This window comes from Neophocaena asiaeorientalis, unplaced genomic scaffold (assembly GCF_003031525.2).
Source record: "Neophocaena asiaeorientalis asiaeorientalis breed wild unplaced genomic scaffold, Neophocaena_asiaeorientalis_V1.1 scaffold30, whole genome shotgun sequence".
NCBI lineage: Eukaryota > Metazoa > Chordata > Mammalia > Artiodactyla > Phocoenidae > Neophocaena > Neophocaena asiaeorientalis.
In genome coordinates this window covers 13,577,792-13,597,461 of record NW_020174923.1, presented here as the reverse complement: position 1 = coordinate 13,597,461, position 19,670 = coordinate 13,577,792, and the positions used below count along the sequence as shown (strand labels likewise).

Sequence of the window (19,670 nt, the reverse complement as noted above, 5' to 3'; positions counted from 1 at the left end):
CAGGTTAAAAAGCATAAACTAGTTCATCTGGAAAATGAAAAAATGCAGAGTTTTAAAATGCTGTGTTCAAGGTAATTTTATTCAGAACAGACAGTGACAGGAAACGGTGCTAGTCTAATCTGGCAGTTCCTATTTTACTAGAAGTCCCAATTTGAGAGCAAAGGACTGATAGAATGAAAGCAATATTTAAGAAAGACTGGCCCTCTTACATAACAGATTGAAATTGATCTCTATAAATTGTTTGCTCAGTAAGTATCCTGGTTCCTCAGGTAGACTATAAACTGATGTTTAAGAACTTTTCTTTTATTCCCTAACCTATTCAAATAACATTTTTAAATGAGTATTAAACAAATAAAAGCAATAAGAGGAAAATAGTTTCTATAAACTATTGGTATCACAATTAAAGTGTTCACTGCCCCAGACTTTGTTTTAGACATAACCCCCTTGGGCAATAAGTCCACTGATTTATCATTTTAAGCTTCTGGACTTCCAGGGAAAACATATACCAGATCTCCACATAACATAAGCTGAGCAATTTACAATGGTTTCAAAACTTTCATCAGTAGTCCACAAATCATCTACCACAAGGGGGCGCTTAAACGGAAATTGTTTTGATCTAAATTTTAAAATGATGTAAAATCTCACATTTACTCAAATTATTCACAAGGAACAATTATTATTAACAATGATATTTACGGACTTTCCTAGTGGTGCGCCAAATGCAGGGGGCCTGGGTTCGATCCCTGGTCAGGGAACTAGATCCCACACATGTGCTGCAACTAAGAGTTCACATACCACAAATAAGGAGCTCACGTACTGCAACTAAGGAGCTGGTGAGCCACAACTAAGACCCAGCGCAACCAAATAAATAAATAAATATTTTTAAAAATTGAAAAAATCTTTGTATCTGACTTTTTACAAAGAAAATAGTCAAAATGTCACAACACATGAAAAAAAGTATCATACTTGTTCATCTAAGATTTTCATTAAATTCTGTGTACTTTATTACGCAATAAGAAAGGCAGTTTGAGAGATTATGACTAAAGCTTTTAAAGCAAATAAATGTAAGTGAATAGTTTCCCTGACAAACATGTAATTTAAAGAATTTGTTCTATTTAGAAAAGTAGATTATTTCATTTCATTGGTAATGTACCACAAATCCATGCATGGGTACCTTCTTAAGTCCTTTCACTCCTGTAATTTTAAAGCTTTGCACCTATTTAACCACATTCAAAGGGTCTTCTACTTGTCTGAGTGTTGTTTTATATACTGATATTGAAGTATCAAGAAACAGGACTTTTTTAAAACATCACTTAATTTATGTCATATTTTCTAAAAATGCCTGTGTTTCAAATTTATAAGATCTCAGAAAAACCCAGTCCCAACAGAGCCAAAACCATTATACTATCTTTCTCCCCCCAGTTATGAGCATTGCTTTTAACAGCTAAAACAAGGCAAATTGCCGACTTCTCAAGATGATGGCTTGGAAACTAGACTACAGTATAAAATTAGCTATTGAAAATATTCTTGGGAGTTCCCTGGCGGTCCAGTGGTTAGGACTCCACGCTTTCACTGCCTTGGCCCGGATTCAATCCCTGGTCGGGGAACTAAGATCCTGCAAGCCGCACAGTGTGGTCAAAAAAAAAGAAAAGAAGAAACAAGAAAAGAGAATATCCTTATAAATAGGTCCTGAAAAAATAATTCTAGGTCCTACTTCCTAATAGCCATAGAGTCTTGGGCAAGTCCTAGAGCAAGTTATTTAACTTCTCTGAGTTTAGTTCTTCATCTATAAAATGTACAAAAATAGTACCCACATTACTGGGTTGTTGTGAGGGTTAATGAAAAAAAGTATATACAAAATGCTTATTAGAAAACTGTAAGGCACACATTATTCTAAGTGAAAGAACTGAGATACAAAATAATATTATTATATGTTTCTTTTTATATGAAATGTTTAGAAAAAGCAAATTTATACAAACAGCAGAGTGATTTTCTAAGGCTGAGAATGGGAGTAAGATTAACTGTAAACAGATATGAGACCACTTTCAGAATGACTGAAATGTGGAATAACCAACCACTTGGATTTGTCTCGGAAGAAAATGTTTCCTGGGATGTGGGACTTTCAGTGCTAATTTACTAAAATTATAGAATTGTATATCTACAACAATAGAATTTTATAATACATAAATTAATAAACAGCTCAGGGAATTCCCTGGTGGTACAGGGGTTAGGACCCTGCGCTTCCACTGCAGGGGGCACAGGTTTGATCCCTGGTCGGGGAACTAAGATCCCGCAAGCAGCACAGCGCGGCCAAAAACAAAAAAAAACCCAACTCAATAAAGCTGTTAAAGTAAATAACAGAATAATAAAAATACTAGGTATACTTCACAAATAGTGTCTTGATTACTAAAGTAAACATACAGAGGCTTCCCTGGTGGCACAGTGGTTGGGAATCCACATGCCAATGCAGGGGACACGGGCTCGAGCCCTGGTCCAGGAGGATCCCACATGCCGTGGAGCAACTGGGCCTGTGTGCCACAACTGCTGAGCCTGAGCTCTGGAGCCCACAAGCCACAGCTGCTAAGCCCACCTGCCACAGCTGCTGAGGCCCACGCGCCTAGAGCCTGTGCTCTGCAACAAGAGAAGCCACCACAATGAGAAGCCTGCGCACCGCAACAAAGAGTAGCTCCCGCTCCTCGCAACTAGAGAAAGCCCGCGTGCAGCAACAAAGACCCAACGCGGCCAAAAATAAATAAATAAATAAACAAATAAATAAATTTTATAAATAAATAAACATACAAGCATTCACAATTCATGAAGCAACGGCAATTCTCATTTTATAGGTGAAAAAAATCAGGCTTAGAAGGGTTGTAGGTGCTTTAATGACACAGAACTTGTAATTAACAAGGCCAGGAATGCAAACCAGGGCTAGTTTCAGAGCTTTAATATTTAACCACTCTGTATGACAACTGTCTAGTAATAAATGACCTGGATAAAGACAAAAAAAAAAGTAAACATACAAATTTAAGATATATATTGTGAAACCGTAAATGTCAAAAAGAAAGTAAAAGGTTCTTATATACTGAAATAACAAAAATTTATAAACATAATTTGATTTTTTATTGTCTTTTTGAAGGTTATAAAATTGTGTATAAAATTTTCAGAGAAAAGGCAAATTTACTATTTAGGTTATATAAAAATAAAAATGAACTTTTCAATCCAATGATAAATTAAATCTGTTACTGTCCGTAGGGCAAGTTGACAGTTTAATAAACTCCTTGAGGATCTCTCTAGATTTACCCATTTTCCTGGCTGGGGATATACTTTTTGTTTAAAAAAAAAAAAAAAGCTGTTGAAATTTTAACTTCCTTTTTTTCTACGTAAATATAATATGTAAAAAACAAAAAAAAACTGTACAGCATATATTAAGTGCTGAATAAATGTTGATGTTGGCTATTGTTATTACTAACCCATCAGCAACTAGTTCCACCTATAGGTCCCTAACACCAAGGCCTACACCATTGATTATTGTGTGATAAGCCTTACATTACAGATGTCAAGGCCTACCTATATGTGGACAAAGCATCTCTGGGATGTCTGGGGCCCAAAACAGCAGCACAGGGAATGAAGTGAGAGGCAGTGAGAATGAACATCCAAAAAGGGTGAAGAAAGGCAGGATAAGGGAAGGGAACAAAAGAATGGGAGAACAGGAGCACAGAATAAATTTCATTTACTTCCTGATTTGTTCACAGCAATCCTGATGACTCTGAGACCTTCTGGGAAGGCACATGAGACTGAGTGGATAGGGTCTGTAAACTGCTGTGCTGAACATCTAGAGAGTACAAGCACCAGGCTCCCTGAAAGGCAGTCTCACTGACTTTTTTCACATAGAATGAAAGACTGCATTAAACTTCAAACCAAAATGTGGTTACAGTTATCTTTCCATTTGTACTGACCTCGCCAACACAAGTTTCCATGCTACATCTCCACAGCATGATATGAGAAAGGTGGCACAATAAACACCACAACCAGATATTTGGGAGATACGGGGGCAAAAAACAAAAAAAATTATACAAAATTTTAAAATAACTGATCCAAACCAAATCATACAAAATATACTTTGTATATTTAAAACTTTTAAAACTTCATATACTGCTTCTCATATCAGTTTCTGGATTAAGGTAAAAGACTGAATCCACACATCTCAGTTTGCTCCCTCTTGAAAACCCTCTTAAAACCACTAAAGAAATATTTTTAAAGATTTAAACTTACAAGATTAGAGAAAATAAGAGAGACAACAAAAAAATTTTTGGAAGCAGGAAAGCAAATGGACAAGTGATAACCGCCTTTAACCAGAGCCAAGAAAGCCCAATCCGAAACGTAAAGGGTGGAGCTGAGAACCAACAATCACCAAAATGAGGAGGGGAGTATCGACAGCAGAGAAGTGCTTGAAAGCTGTTTTAGGAGCAGATCCCAAGGCCACCTATCTATCCACTTCAAGCCACTAAAGGTTTAGTCTCTACAGGAGGTAAAAGTGAGGTTCTCTGGCCCAGGGGACACCAGGCGCAGGTGTGAACAAAGGTACTGTACAGAAAACCAAGGTACTGAGTGGCTATGTACACAGTAAATGCGGTGTGCATAGCAAATGCAGCCCGCCTCCACCACCCAGCCAGCCAGACCCTCATGCTCCAAGCAGAACACCAGAGAAGGCCTCTCTGGGTCACCTGACCAGCTCAGAAGGAAGGACTAAAGATAGTGAGTGACATCAGGGACCACCAAGAAAAAAGATTAAGAAAATCACCCAACGATTAAGCTCAAAATTGATATGGCCTACACACTTGCTCAGAACTTCCAATCAGCTGTATAATCCCGCAGTGCTAATCAGGAGCAGAAAATTAAGGATTAATAGACATCTGAGGATGGAAGAGACAGACCAATACACACAGCAGGAAGCAGCAGCCTGGAAGAAACACAGACCATTCACTGTGGGGAAAAACACATGAAAAAACTATCAATAACATCCTCGAAAGTAAGAGAAATTATTATTTCCAAAAAACAAAAAACTAAGATTTGATTTTATTTTTTAAAAAGGAGGATGATTTTAAGAACAAAAGAGCTCTTAGAAAATAAAAATGTGATAGAATATAAAAAATAAATAGTAGGGCTTGAAGACCAAGATAAGGAAATCTAGAAAAATTGAGTAACACACGCGCGCGCACACACACACACACACACACACATTCCAAAGAGGACAAAGACAAAGAGGAAAACTGGAGTGAAAAGATAAAATCAGAAGACCAAAATAGGAAGCTCAACATTCAATAAAGTAATAGTTCAAGATAAATACAACAGGCAAAAGGAGAGGAGGAAGTCCTCAAGGGAAGTTCTCAGAACTGACTCAACTGTCAGATTGCAAGTGCCCACCACACACACAATGGATGAAAACAGACCCACACAAGGCCCTATCACTCGGAAACTGCAGAAAACTCTGAAGGCAAAGAGAAGATTCTACAAGTTTCCAGTTAAGTCCAAAGTGGTTATATACAAAGAATCAATGAATGGATTCAGATTTCTCAACAGCAACACTACAAGAAGACAACTGTACAAAATTCTGAAATTCGCTGTTTACTCTGTACCATCTTTAAAAACTAAGGGTGCACCTGGCTAAGATACTTCTCTGTACCTGGCTTGGCCTGACCATGTGCTGATGAAGTTCCTTCTCTCCTCTCTATGCCTGCTCTTTCATTTCATCTCACCACAAATTTTCTGATTTGACCTAATTCTGAGAGCTTGAAGAAGGCTTTGAAAACTTTAGAAGCTGAGGACTTCCCTGGTGGTCCAGTGGTCAAGACACCGCGCTTCCACTGCAGGGTGTACAGGGTGTTCGATCCCTAGTCGGGGAACTAAGATCCCACGTGTCACACAGTGCAGCCAAAAGAAAATAAATAAATAAACGAATGAATGAATGAACAAAATATTTTAAAAAGAAAAGCTTTAGAAGCTGAAAATACAAAGTAACCCACTCCCTCTGACCATACTTCTACAGGATGTCCAAAACCAAGTCCACACTACAACCCTGCCAAGCACCCTCACTTCCCCAGACTTCCCCCCACCCTTCCCACTGTCCTGCCTGGAAGAATCTCGTGAAAACCCTCAGGTTGGGCTTCTCCTGGGAGGCTACAACCAATCATGGCAGCACTGATCTTTCCTTAAACAGTTTCTTTGTTCTTGCTGCTCCATTTTATATACAAATATAGTAAAACTAAAAAGAGAAGCAAGAAAATCCTAACACCAAAGTTAGGATGCAGATTACCTCATGGTGGGTTGCAGGGAATCTAACGGGGGAAGGGCCCACAATGGCATGTGGCATCCCACCTAGTAAGTAACATTCTGCTTTCCATCCTAGGCATTGAGTACAATGGTGTGTATTTTGCTTTTTTTCATACACCCTTCTTTCCTTACAATTTTAAAAACTGTTTTAATGTACATATCCTTTCAAGTTAGAAATTATTAAACTATACAACTCATTATTAAATCACCAAGGTTTATATCACATCAGCAGCACAGCTCTACATCAATCATGAAGGAAGTTGGCTTAATTTTAAATACATACAAAAATTTAAGACCAGATTTACTCACATTATGAGTCTTCGGTTTAAGAACCAGTATTTCCTCCGACTTCTGTCATATCCAATAGGTTCATGTCGAATATATGGTTTGTTTTTTTGGATTTCAGCAACGCAGTCAGTCACACCAGGAACCTTATGTGCTACACAGACTTCACACTGCCACTCATCCTCTGGCACCTCCTCGAGAGGCGGCTTCACACATTCCAAATGGTACACTGCTGAGCAGGTCTCACAGCAAAGCAAATCCCCGAGTTTGTGACAAACCCTACAGTGGTCATCGTACTGGATCACCCCTTCAGACATCAACTCCTCACGAGCAATGTTTGTGGTAAGAAACTGATCGACTAAGAACTGCAGAACTTTGATTTTGTTCTCTACTGGTCCATAAGGATAGTCCTCTGCTTCTTGGTAAGGAAGGACATGATGGTACTCCTTGTCACTCTCACAGTACACCCGCAGCACCTCTGGCCACGTCATGCCATCGATGAAATACAGCGTGGAATTCACGCTATCTTTCAGATCGGCAGGTCCAAAGGTAGTATTGGAGGTGTCTTCTTCACGCAAAACTGCTTTCAAAAGCACTACGTGCATCTCCGCCATAAGTGTGCACTGCTCTTGACTCACCAGAGCTGCACAAAAGTCCTCAAAGCGAAAAGGAGATAACCTTAAAACTGTACCAAAGTTCCGCAGTACCTCATAAATGGCAATAACATTCATTATATGCTCGTTAGGCACCATTAAATCCTCAGAGGACTTGGGAAATTCAAGGGGTGGGATGTCTTTTTCTTCCAATATTGGAGAACGAGGCCGATGTACTCTCGGTTTTCGCCTACCTGTAAATAAAGAAATGGTATAATTACAAATCAATACATCATTTCTACAAACTAAGGTTTTTCCTATTTGGACATATAGCCCCAAAAAGAGAGAAGCATACTTCTATTTTTCCAGTAACTGTCAAGTTAAAATAATACCAAGAAGCAATGATTTAGCTCTAATCTTTAAGTCTATAGAAAATCTAAATTTAAAGTGTTCTCATTATATCCCAAACTAGAAGTAAAAAAAAATTACAATTATAATCAGTTCTCAATTACCTAGAGGGGTTAACTGGTTTACAGATAACCATGATAAAAAATAACAGTGCATTTGTGAAAGATCTGACAAGGACATAAATAAGAAAAAGACATCTCCAAAGAAGAGAACAGGCGTAACAGATCTCACATGGTGCCAGCTGCACTAAGAAATGCCTCTCAGCAATCAGACAGGAAGTTCTCTGGTGCAGCGCACCCTTTCCTTGGCCAGTTCTTCCTGAGAGCCATATAATGGGGAGTTCCACAGTGAAGCACAAGGTTAGGGCTGAGACAGAAAGGAAGAAGAAGTAAGGAAGAGAGAAGAGAAGCAGGGTTCCAATACTGGGAGAAAAAGGGGGAGCGGGGCTCACTTAGGAAACAGACAACAGATGATATTTTTTAGCTGTAAATTAAGCAACAGGAGGCGTGCCTGTTCGCCAATTTATGAAATGTACAGTCCAGGAATATATATGTATGTAAATGTATCAATATATAGCATTTGAGACCTTAGTTCATAACAAGCAAGCAGATCTCATTTAATCCTCTGAACAAGTCTATGAGGTATTAATAAGAAACTTATGGAAAGAAACAATTTTCTCCAGAACTGCCATGCCCATGCCTGCATTATTATTATTATTACACTTTCCAATGATATTTACAGAATAGGAAATGTACTTTTAAATAGCAGACTTTTTATGAGATCAATTAACATTAAATTTATTTTTGTGCTATTGTTTTATTAACTAAGTTTTATTAACTATGGTTTGGGGTTGCTGGTCACCTCTTAACTGCCTCCTCCCTTCCCCATTGCTGTGCCCTCCTCACATCTAGTGAATTCTCATCATGTACAAACTAAAAGGGTACAGGGCACCAGGAAAAGAAAGTATGCTAAAGAATATAAAAGGTCAAGATCTTTTATTTTATACAATACACCCCCCCATATTCATTCACTGGAAAGATTTTCCAAATAAGATTATATCCATTAGTTTCTGCAGAAAAAAGTCCAAGGGATCACTCTGGGCCAGACTTTGCTGGTAAGCCTACATAGTAAGAAAGAAACCTCCTCCATCTCAGCAAATATCCATCTACTACAAAGATGCAGATTCAATTAAATCACAGAATCACCATGCTAGTAATAAGCATCACGATGGTAATCCAGTCCATTTCACTGTCTTCTGGAAGTTATTTGGGCCTCATTTGCAAAAGTATAAATGAGAGAAAGCAGAAAAGGATTAAAGGGAAGACTGAACCTAGAGGAATACCCTCAAATGCAGGAGAAGAAACACAAGTCACCAAATGAGACAAACCTGCTTATAGAAACAGTCCCTGTGTTCCTCTCAGCTGTTTATGCAAAATGCTGTCAAACAGAGTCCAAGTAAAGGATTACATAAGGAAAGGCTGGAAAAAGTAGATCTAGGATCAGAACATGGATCCGTAAATGTTAGGTGTAGGCATTTTTACAGCACTTTATTCTGGCAGTAATGTAGGTTGATGGCTTTGAATGAAGTAATGAAGACTTTTTGAGCAGGGCAGGGACATGAGAAGAATGTTCCAGAAAGACTTCTCTGGCTTCAGTGTATACAATGAATAGGACAGGGGGAACAAACCAAACACAGGGCATCTTCTGCAACTACCCAGAAGATAAAGACCTGGATTCAGAGTCTGGCTGTGGGAATGAAGAAAAAGATGAATAAAAGTGACCTTATGAAGAAAGAAACCAACTGGTGTGGAACATAACACCACCACCCTAAGATTTAACTCTGGTACCATTTCCTCCAAAAGACTATTCTAACTCCCCCAAACTCTTCTGAATTCTCGTAGCCTTCTTTGAATCATTTGTTACCCTACAATTTACCTATTCATGGTATCCATTCCACCTCCATAGCTGAACACCCACCTCTTATGCCAAAGAAAGATCTGGCACGTTTGTTTTACTGGAAGCATTTGCTAGCATCATTCCCTTTAGAGAATTACCCTTCCCTTACACCATGTGATTCTGATGGGGCCCCCAAACACAGTATTCCACCTCCTGATCACTGGCAAGGCAGGCCAGTGAAAGTCTTGCCTGGGATTTTATATTCAGATGCTGAGTGAGAAGTGCTCTGAAGCTCGTTCTTTCCATGAAGGTGGCCAGAGGCTGTATGTGGCTAACCCACCTTTACCTCCCTTGTGGAAGAAGGGAATAAGGACAAGAGACAGAAGCAGAAATGGGAGATAAGTATTGATAACTCACGAGTACTGACAGAACCTGTCATTCAAATTTCCCAGTCAGGACTTCCCTGGTGGCGCAATGGTTAAGAATCCGCCTGCCAATGGGTTCATGGGGACATGGGTTCCATCCCTGGTCCAGGAAGATCCCACATGCTGCAGAGCAACTGGGCCTGTGCGCCACAACTACTGAGCCTGCACTCAAGAGCCTGCGTGCCACAACTACTGAAGCCCGCACACCTAGAGCCCAGGTTCTGCAACAAGAAAGCCACCACAGTGAGAAGCCCACGCACCACCACAAAGAGTAGCCCACGCTCGCTGCAACTAGAGAAAGCCCATGCACAGCAATGAAGACCCAATGCAGACAATAAATAAATAAATTTATTTTTAAAAAACAAATTTCCCAGTCACACAAACCAAAAACCACTCCACTTTTGCTTAAGTGAACATGTTGGTTTTCTGTTGCTTGCAAATAAGAGTACTGATTAAAACAGTATCTAACACTGTATACAAGCCTTTTATAATGAGAAACTCAGTAAATTGCCATTTCAAGACTATCAATGAGAGCAGTTAATGTTTAAAAGAAAAACTGTTGATAGTACTCTTTTGCAGTATATTAACTTAGACAGTAACAGTAGTCTAATTTAATTTGATATCTAATTTTAAAATATCAGCTTTCACAGATTCTGAAAGATTTTGGATAAGCATGTATTATTCTAATATTTAACAGTTCATTTAGCTTTATATTAAGCTAAAGTCTGTTAGCTTTCTAAGGTAAAAGGTAGAAAGGCAAACAAAGGTTCATAAATTCTACATTCTATCATCTAGGTGGAAACCACAAAATAGTATCTATTCAAACTACAACCACATACATACTGAACAACGTGAGCACTTTTACAAGTTAGCATTAAATGCTGGCCAGTTCATTCTGAAGCATTATTGGGAGTTTAAATCGATTCAATTTTTAAAATTTATTTATTTAGGCTGCGCCAGGTCTTAGTTGCGGCACAGGGGATCTTTTAGTTGCGGCACGCATGCGGGAATAAGGTAAAATTCATGTGCTGAAATAAGAAATCTTTAAGATATATAATCAAGTAGATGAAAAAGCCAGCTACAGAACAATGACTAGAATGTCATTTGAGAAACAAAATTAGAAACAAAAAAAGAAAAGAGAACAATAATAAAGTATATACATCGAAGAGGTCATATATGAATCTTTTTAAAGTAGCTGTTCCTGGGGAGGAGAAATGGAGGAAAAAAAAGAAAGACTAATTTTTTATCCTTTTATATTCTTAAATACCACATGCATATATTTTTATTATAATATTTTAAAAGAAAAATATTGGGCAGGTATCTATACAAATATATAAAAATATTAATATGCTGCCAGTAATGGCTACTGATGGTCTTGTATAAATACAAATATAAGGTCATTTTGCCAAATTCAAAGATTTGGGTTAACAGAACTGAGCACAGATTACAGTGTATAAAGAGAAAACTCATAAAATTAAACCACTTAAGCCCCTCAACTGTCAATCATTAGTACTAGCAAGTCAAGATATTTCAACTATTCAGGGAAATATATTTATAATATACCATTGAGGATTATACTCATTACCATTTTCAACACTGATCTACTATCTAGCAGATAAAGTATATTAATTTTCCTGTATTAAAAAAAAAGGGATTAACGTCAACCTCACTAGCCATCAGGAAAAGGCAAATTAAAACCACAATGAGATACTGTTTCATACTCAACAATGGACAAAAATTTTAAAGTCCATCCAAACAAACTTTTGGGAAGAACGGAGAACAGAGACACCAGTATACCACACTCGGGACTGTAAGAGCCATCACCACTTTGGAGAGCAATTCAGTAAGTCAGGTTAAGGTTGTGCATACAACCCTGAAGGGGTCTGAAAACTTTCTGCCCATGATCCAAAGTAAGAAATACATTTTACATTTAAATCTAGTACACACCTACCCCAAAACTAAAGTTCTACAAAGCACTACTCTTATATTAATATCTTCTCTTCCATCCCATTCCAATACCTTCTATTCCATTCTCTTTCTGCTTTTAACTTATGCTGGTTGCAGCCCACAGTTTGAAAAACACTTCTCAGGAATTCCCTGGCAGTCCAGTGGTTAGGACTCTGAGCTTTCACTGCTGAGGGCCCAGGTTTGATCCCCTGGTCAGGGAACTAAGATCCCACAAGCCACACCCCAACCCACCCCCTCAAAAAAAGAAAAACACTTCTCTAGAGAAACTCTCCTTATACATATGCAGAACACTGAACATTGCGTATAAAAGCAAGCGGTCAATCAAGCTGGAAACAACCAAAATGTACATCAACAGGGGAACGATTAAACTGTGGAACATTCATCTGATAGAATCCTTTTTTGGGGGCCATGCTGCTTGGCTTGCAGGATCCTAGTTCCCTGACCAGGGATCAAACCTGGGCCCCCGGCAGTGAAAGCATGGAGTCCTAACCAGTGGACCACCAGGGAATTCCCCATTTGATAAAATTCCATAGAGCAGTCAAGGGTTACATATGTCGGCATGGATCAATCATAAAAACACCATGAAACAAATGAAATTGCTACCAAAAAAAATTGCTACAAAAGGATAAACAATTTGGAACCATGCGAAACAGTTTTATCTACTGCTTATGGATGAATGGATGTATATATATAATATATATGAACTAGTAGATAATATCAACACTAGAATGTAATCTCCTTAAGAGCAGGGAGTTTTGTCTGTGTATTTCTGCTGCTGTGAATACTTAATAAATATTTACTGAAAGAATCAGGAGTTTAGTAGGCACACAAAAAGATGCTCACCATCACTAATTATTAGAGTAATGCAAATCAAAACTACAATGAGGTACCACCTCATACTGGTCAGAATGGCCATCATTAAAAAGTCTACAAATAATAAGTGCCGGAGAGGGTGTGGAGAAAAGGGAACCCTCCCTACACTGTTGGTGAGAATGTAAATTGGTGCAGCTGCTATGGAAAATAGTATGGAGGTTCCTCAAAAAACTAGAGTTGCCGTATGATCCAGCAATCCTACTCCTGGGCATATACCCAGACAAAACTATAATTCAAAAAGACACATGCACCCCTATGTTCACAGCAGCACTATTTACAGTAGCCAAGGCATGGAAGCAACCTAAATGTCCATCCATTGACAGATGGATAGAGAAGATGTAATACACACACACACATGCACACACACACATACACACACACACGCACACACACACACACACACACACAGGAATATTACTCAGCCATAAAAAAGAATAATGCCATTTGCAGCAACATGGATGGACCTAGAGATTATCATACTAAGTGACGTAAATCAGAAAGAGAAAGACAGGGCTTCCCTGGTAGTGCAGTGGTTAAGAATCCGCCTGCCAATGCAGGAGACACGGGTTCGAACCCTGGTCCAGGAAGATCACACATGCCGTGGAGTAACTAAACCCGTGAACCACAACTACTGAGCCTGCACTCTAGAGCCCATGAGCCACAACTACTGAGCCCACGTGCCACAACTACTGAAGCTCATGCACCTAGAGGCCTTGCTCCCCAACAAGAGAAGCCCCTGCAATAAGAAGCCTGCACACCGCAATGAAAAGTTGCCCCCTTTGCCACAACTAGAGAAAGCCTGTGCGCAGCAACGAAGACCCAACACAGCCAAAACTAAATAAATAAATAAATTTTAAGGGAAAAAAAAAAGACAAATACCATATGATATCACTTACATGTGGAATCTAAAATATGACACAAATGAACATATCTGTGAAACAGAAACTGACTCACAGACATACAGAACAGACTTGTGGTTGCCAAGCAGGGGGCGGGGGTGGGGTGGAGGAGGGAAGGATTGGGAGTGTGGGATTAGCAGACGCAAACTATTATATATAGGATGGATAAACAACAAGGTCCTACTGCATAGCACAGGTGACTATATTCAATAGCCTATGATAAACCATAATGGAAAAGAATATGAAAAAGAATATATATATGTAAAACTGAAACACTTTGCCGAAAGAATCAGTAGTTTCAAACTCTAGCCTATGCAATTACACAAGAAAATGATGTCTTTACATTATTTGCAGATGTCAGAAATGTGTTTTCACTCCTCACTATGTAAATAGAGGACTACCAGGAGAAGTCCTAGAACAGTGGCCTTCAAATTTTGCGCATCAGAATCACCTGGAGAGCTGATTCTAATTAAAACAGCTTCTGATTCAAAGGACTAGGAATGAGTCTCAATTTGCATTTCTAACAATTCCATTGTGATACTAACTCTGCTGGTCTGAGGTCCACAGTTTGAGAACCACTGCCCTGGAACTCAAAAGGTTATCCCTCTGAGATTCAGTTGAGTAAAAATTAATACACATCAGATGAAATCCACTAATTCCAGTTACCTTCAAAGCTTGCTACTCAAAATGTGATTGGCATTATCTATGAGGCTTGAAATAAAGTCAGAATCTCAGGCTTACTAAATTAGGATTTGCAGTTTCTCAAAATCTTCGGGTGATTCATGTACACATTAAAGTTTGACATGCTGCCTTGAAAACTATCCATCCTAAAACCAGAAGTGCAGCAAAATCACATGGTAAACTGTTAAAAGTAAGAGTATCAAAATGCAATTCAAATTTACAGAACCCCAGGTGAAGCTCAGTAATCTGTATTTTTATCTTTCTCCCCAGATAATTCTGATGTGCAGCCAAGTGTGAAAATCACAGCTTTACCGAAATTGGATATTCCCACTACCAAGCAAAAAGTGGGGCTTTTTTGGAAACTCAAACAAGAGAATCAAGAAGCTGCCTAAGAAGGTATGATTAGAATAGGACAGGTGTGAAAGGAAGCTGAAGCCTAATCAAAGACATTAATAAGCCTACAAGAAGAAAATGCTATGGATGGAAAGTGGTCTGCATGGGGGTGGGGAGCGGGTACGGGAACCAAACAGCAAGAATTTGTCAGTGAATTTCCAACACAGTCTAGGTTAAGGGAGAGAGTTTCTTTTTTTAAATTTATTTATTTATTTTATTTTTGGCTGCGTTGGGTCTTCGTTGCTCCATGCGGGCCTTCTCTAGTTGAGGCGAGCGGGGGCTACTCTTCATTGCGGTGAGCAGGCTTCTCATTGCGGTGGCTTCTCTTGTTGTGGAGCACGGGCTCTAGGTGTGAGGGCTTCAATAGTTGTGGCACATGGGCTCAGCAGTTGTGGCTCGAGGGCTCTAGAGTGCATGCTCAGTAGTTGTGGCGGATGGGCTTAGTTGCTCCGCGGCACATGGGATCTTCCCAAACCAGGGCTCAAACCCGTGTCCTCTGCACTGGCAGATGGATTCTTAACCACTGTGCCACCAGGGAAGCCCAAGGGAGAGAGTTTCTTGACTAAACAAGGATTCTGGCCCATGTGACAGATTATTACCTTAATAGAAGAATTATGCTACTATGTACATCATCTGAACGACCTGACAGTTGCTAAGGCAAAACTTCCCACTCCTTTGAATTCCACAATAGAATTCTACTTCATAGAGTCTATAGGGATGCTCTCTTCTCTGAGCTCTTTGGAAGAACTGGCAACAATACTCACCAAGTGTTAACTGTTGCTTGGGGTCCTTTTCTACATGCTTGGGTTTTTAAAATATGCACCGTGGGGCACCATCTGTATTTGTTAATTTCTCGCTTTTTTAATTTAAAAACTTCTCTGTACATTTTAAGCAGATATTGCCTTAATTTGCTGAAGCTGCAAGAAATCCTAGACCTTTTCCAAGGCCCTGATCAAATGTCGCCTCTTCTGTCCTCTCCTGTGCCTCCAGGCACTGTGCTTCTCTGACACTTTGTACAGCTCTCCATTATAGTGTGAGTGCATTTATATTACAGGCAATTACTCATGTGCCCCCAGCTCATTTGTTAACTCCCTGAGAGCACAGACCATGTTTTATTGTAATAACCAAAAAAAAAAAAAAAAAAAAGTGTGTTCAACAAATGATACCCAGAAGCAAAACTAGAGGTCCAGGGGTGAGGTCATGCCAAGATTAAAATCCAGACGCCACAGTAGATTTTTCAGTTTGGCTCATACATTTTTATTGTATTAATTCTAAGAAGAATATTTATAGTGTTTTCATACTTCTAGACCCCATAACTCTCTATATAATGTGTGTTTCTATCGGAAACAATCAGATAAACCCAAACAGTGAGACATTCTAAAGACAATTGGCCTGGACAATGAAAAAATGTCACTGTCACAAAAGAACCCTTCCCTCTCCAAAAGTGACAGAAGAGCTCTATATTAAAGGAACAAAAGAGATGTCAACTAAAAGCAATACATGACCCTTGACTGAATCTTGGATAAAGAAACAAAACAGCAATAGAGGGCAATTGGGGAAATTTGAAATGTAATGTTATATCCATGTTAAATTAAATGTCTTGAGTATGCTGAAGTATTTAGAGGTGAAGTGCTATTATGTCTACAACTTACTATTCAGTGTTTCAGCAAAAAGAAAATTTTGAAAGACTGAGAAACCAAATATGGCAAAAATGTTTATAAAAATTGGTGAATCCGGGACTTCCCTGATGGTGCAGTGGTTAAGAATCGCCTGCCAATGCAGGGTACACGGGTTCGAGCCCTGGTCCAGGAAGATCCCACATGCCGCGGAGCAACTAAGTCCATGCGCCACAACTACTGAGCCTGCGCTCTACAGCCCGCGAGCCACAACTACTGAAGCCCCCGCACCTAGAGCCCGTGCTCTGCAAGAGAAGCCACCGCAATGAGAAGCCCGCACACACGAGGAAGAGTAGCCCCCACCTCACCGCAACTAGAGAAAGCCCACGCGCAGCAACAAAGACCAACGCAGCCATAAATAAATAAATTTATAAACAACAAAAATCGGTGAATCCAAGAGAAGGGTATACTGGGTGTTCATTGTACTATTCTTTCAGCTTTTCTGCATATTTGAAATTACATAAAGTAAAAGCAAAAAGTTCAGAAAATCTGTTCTAAAGCTCCTTACTTCTAATTGTTTCAATTATTTGTTTCAATTTTTTCAATATATATAGCTAACAGGACATATCATGTTACAGCCTAAATACAGAGTAAGATTAAATAAGATTATTAAATTAACTGCAAACTTGTAAACATCAACCGATACCTGGGATAGAAAGTGCTGTAACATACCACCTGTTTTACCTAGCCTCTCTTTGAAAACATCTGACATATTTGGCCACAACACCCTTCTTGAATTTCCTGTGCCACCCAGGACTCAATTTCCCTGACCAGTTGTCCCTCTGCCAAACACCTCTCTTACACGTGCAAATTCCCCAAAGTTTAGTCCTCAGCAGATTCTCCTGCTTTCCCCCAGTTATCAGTGGACTCAGTTACCACCCAAATATCAATGACTTCTAAATGCATTTCTCTACCCAGACCTTGCTTCAGAACTCCAGAGACATTATTTCCAACTGCCTACTAGCTATTTTCAACAGGATGTCCCAGGTACACTTCTCTTTGTAGGAAATGGAAATAAAAAGGAGTTACAAAAGTTTAATTCAAAGCAAAAAATTTTAAATCCCTAAATGGAACAAAGATTTTGTAATGATAAAGGATGCAGTCTACAATGAAGATATAACAGTTATGAACAACTTAATAAAAAGTAAATATGATTGGGCCAGTCCCCAACTTTAAGCCTTTCAGTGAGTCCCCACCATACCTGGATTAAAATCCAAACTCCTTCCTGAGACCTACAGGGCCCTCTGCGAGGTACGCCCTGGCTACTGCTCCAAACTCAGCCTCCCCCTCTCCTTTCTGCTTCAGCCACACTGGCCTCCTGGATCATGCAAAGCTCACTGCCTCCCCACAGCTGTTCTCTCTACCTAGAATACTCTCTCCCACTCTGTCAAGTGGCCAGCTCCTCATTCATTCAGCTCTTTTCCCTCATAGTATTTTATCACACTTAAAAGCCTTACAGTTTCATTCAATTAACATATGCCTCCACTAGACTGCAACTTCCACAAAGGCCAGGACAATTTTTTTTTTTTAATTTATTGGCTGCGTTGGGTCTTCGTTGCTGCACGTGGGCTTTCTCTAGTTGCGGTGAGTGGGGGCTAACTCTTTGTTGCGGTGCACGGGCTTATCACTGTTGTGGCTTCTCTTGCTGCGAAGCACAGGCTCTAGGGGCGTAGGCTTCAGTAGCTGTGGCACATGGGCTCAGTAGTTCTGGCTTGCGGGCTCTAGAGCTCAGGCTCTGTAGTTGTAGCGCACGGGCTTAGTTGCTCTGCAGCATATGGGATCTTCCCAGGCCAGGGCTCGAACCTGTGTCCCTTGTCTGCATTGGCAGGCGGACTCTCAGCCACTGCGCCACCAGGGAAGCCCTGGCAGGCAGATTCTTAACCACTGCGCCACCAGGGAAGCCCAGGACCATTTTTGTTTGGCTTCTCAGGCCTAGTACTTATTACACTTCCTGGTACATGGCAGATTCCTGAATTAGTTGCTGCATGAATTAATAAACCAAATAAATTGGCATCAAACAATATAAAGCAAAACTATAAGAAGTCCAAGAAGAACTGGACAGAAACAGAATAGTAGCAGGAGACTTTAAGACACTTCTTTTTAATCTTAACAGCTCTAGTAAACTGACTAAATAGCTAACATGAACGCAGGTCACAAATTCAAATGTCCACAAAGAGGAGGTAGAAGAGTGAGTAAAGAGGACAGACAGGCAATCTACAGGGCACAACTAGAACTAACCTAATCAAGAAAAGGTGGGACCAAGCACAATAAATAAAATTGGTGATGATAAAGGGGAAGTTGTCACAGGTACAGAAGCTATTAAAAGAATGCTAATAAAGTCTAAAACCTGGGTGAAAGGATGACCGTCAGAGGATTACCAAACACCAAAACTAAATCAAAGAACAGAAAACAAACCAATAATTATGGGAGAAACTGAAGAAGATGTCAGCGAGCTCTTGCCCCTAAAACAGCACCCAGCCAGGATGGTTTTCAAAACATTCCAGAGGACAGAAAAAGAAGAAAAGATTTTAAAAGTCCTCTTAAAAAAAACCAAGATAACAGTGACACCAAAACCTAATAACAAAAGACATGCACCACCCCCTCCACAAAAGAAATGATGGGTCAATCATAGTTATTAAAATAAAGTTAAGGGGCTTCCCTGGTGGCACAGAGGTTGAGAGTCCGCCTGCCGATGATGCAGGGGACACGGGTTCGTGCCCTGGTCTGGGAGGATCCCACATGCCGCGGAGCGGCTGGGCGCATGAGCCATGGCCGCTGAGCCTGCGCATCCGGGGCCTGTGCTCCGCAGCGGGAGAGGCCACAACAGTGAGAGGCCCGCGTACCGCAAAAAAAAAAATAAATAAAATAAAATAAAATAAAGTTAAAAATAGCAAATAAAATCCAGAAGCATACTATGTGTAAATATCTATGAAAAATTACAGAATAATACATACCTTTTAATCTAGCAATCCCCTTTCTAAGAGTTTACCATATAACATAACTCACACGTACATTCATTTTGGCACTGTTTGCAACAGTGCCAAAGCTGTATATAACCTAAATGTCCACCCAGTAAGGAACTGGCTAAAACAAAAAACTATAATATTGTACTTCCGCACAAGGGAACACTATGCAGCTCACAAGAAAAATGTGGTCCAAAGCCAAGCCAAGATGGAGTAATAAGCTCACTGAAGATAATGGCTCCACTAAACTGAAAACTCAGGACAAAATACAGAAAAAGCA

The 19,670-nt window shown here is 39.7% G+C and overlaps 1 protein-coding gene across 10 annotated transcripts in view; it reads right to left on the bottom strand.

Annotated features, from left to right (window-relative positions):
- BPTF (bromodomain PHD finger transcription factor) overlaps positions 1-19,670 on the bottom strand; it is a 132,248-nt gene that overhangs the window by 91,860 nt on the left and 20,718 nt on the right. For all 10 annotated transcript variants that reach the window (XM_024760587.1, XM_024760593.1, XM_024760586.1 and 7 more), the window contains exon 2: positions 6,640-7,462. In XM_024760587.1, the coding sequence (XP_024616355.1) occupies positions 6,640-7,462 (823 nt within the window). The remainder of the gene's footprint in view (positions 1-6,639; positions 7,463-19,670) is intronic.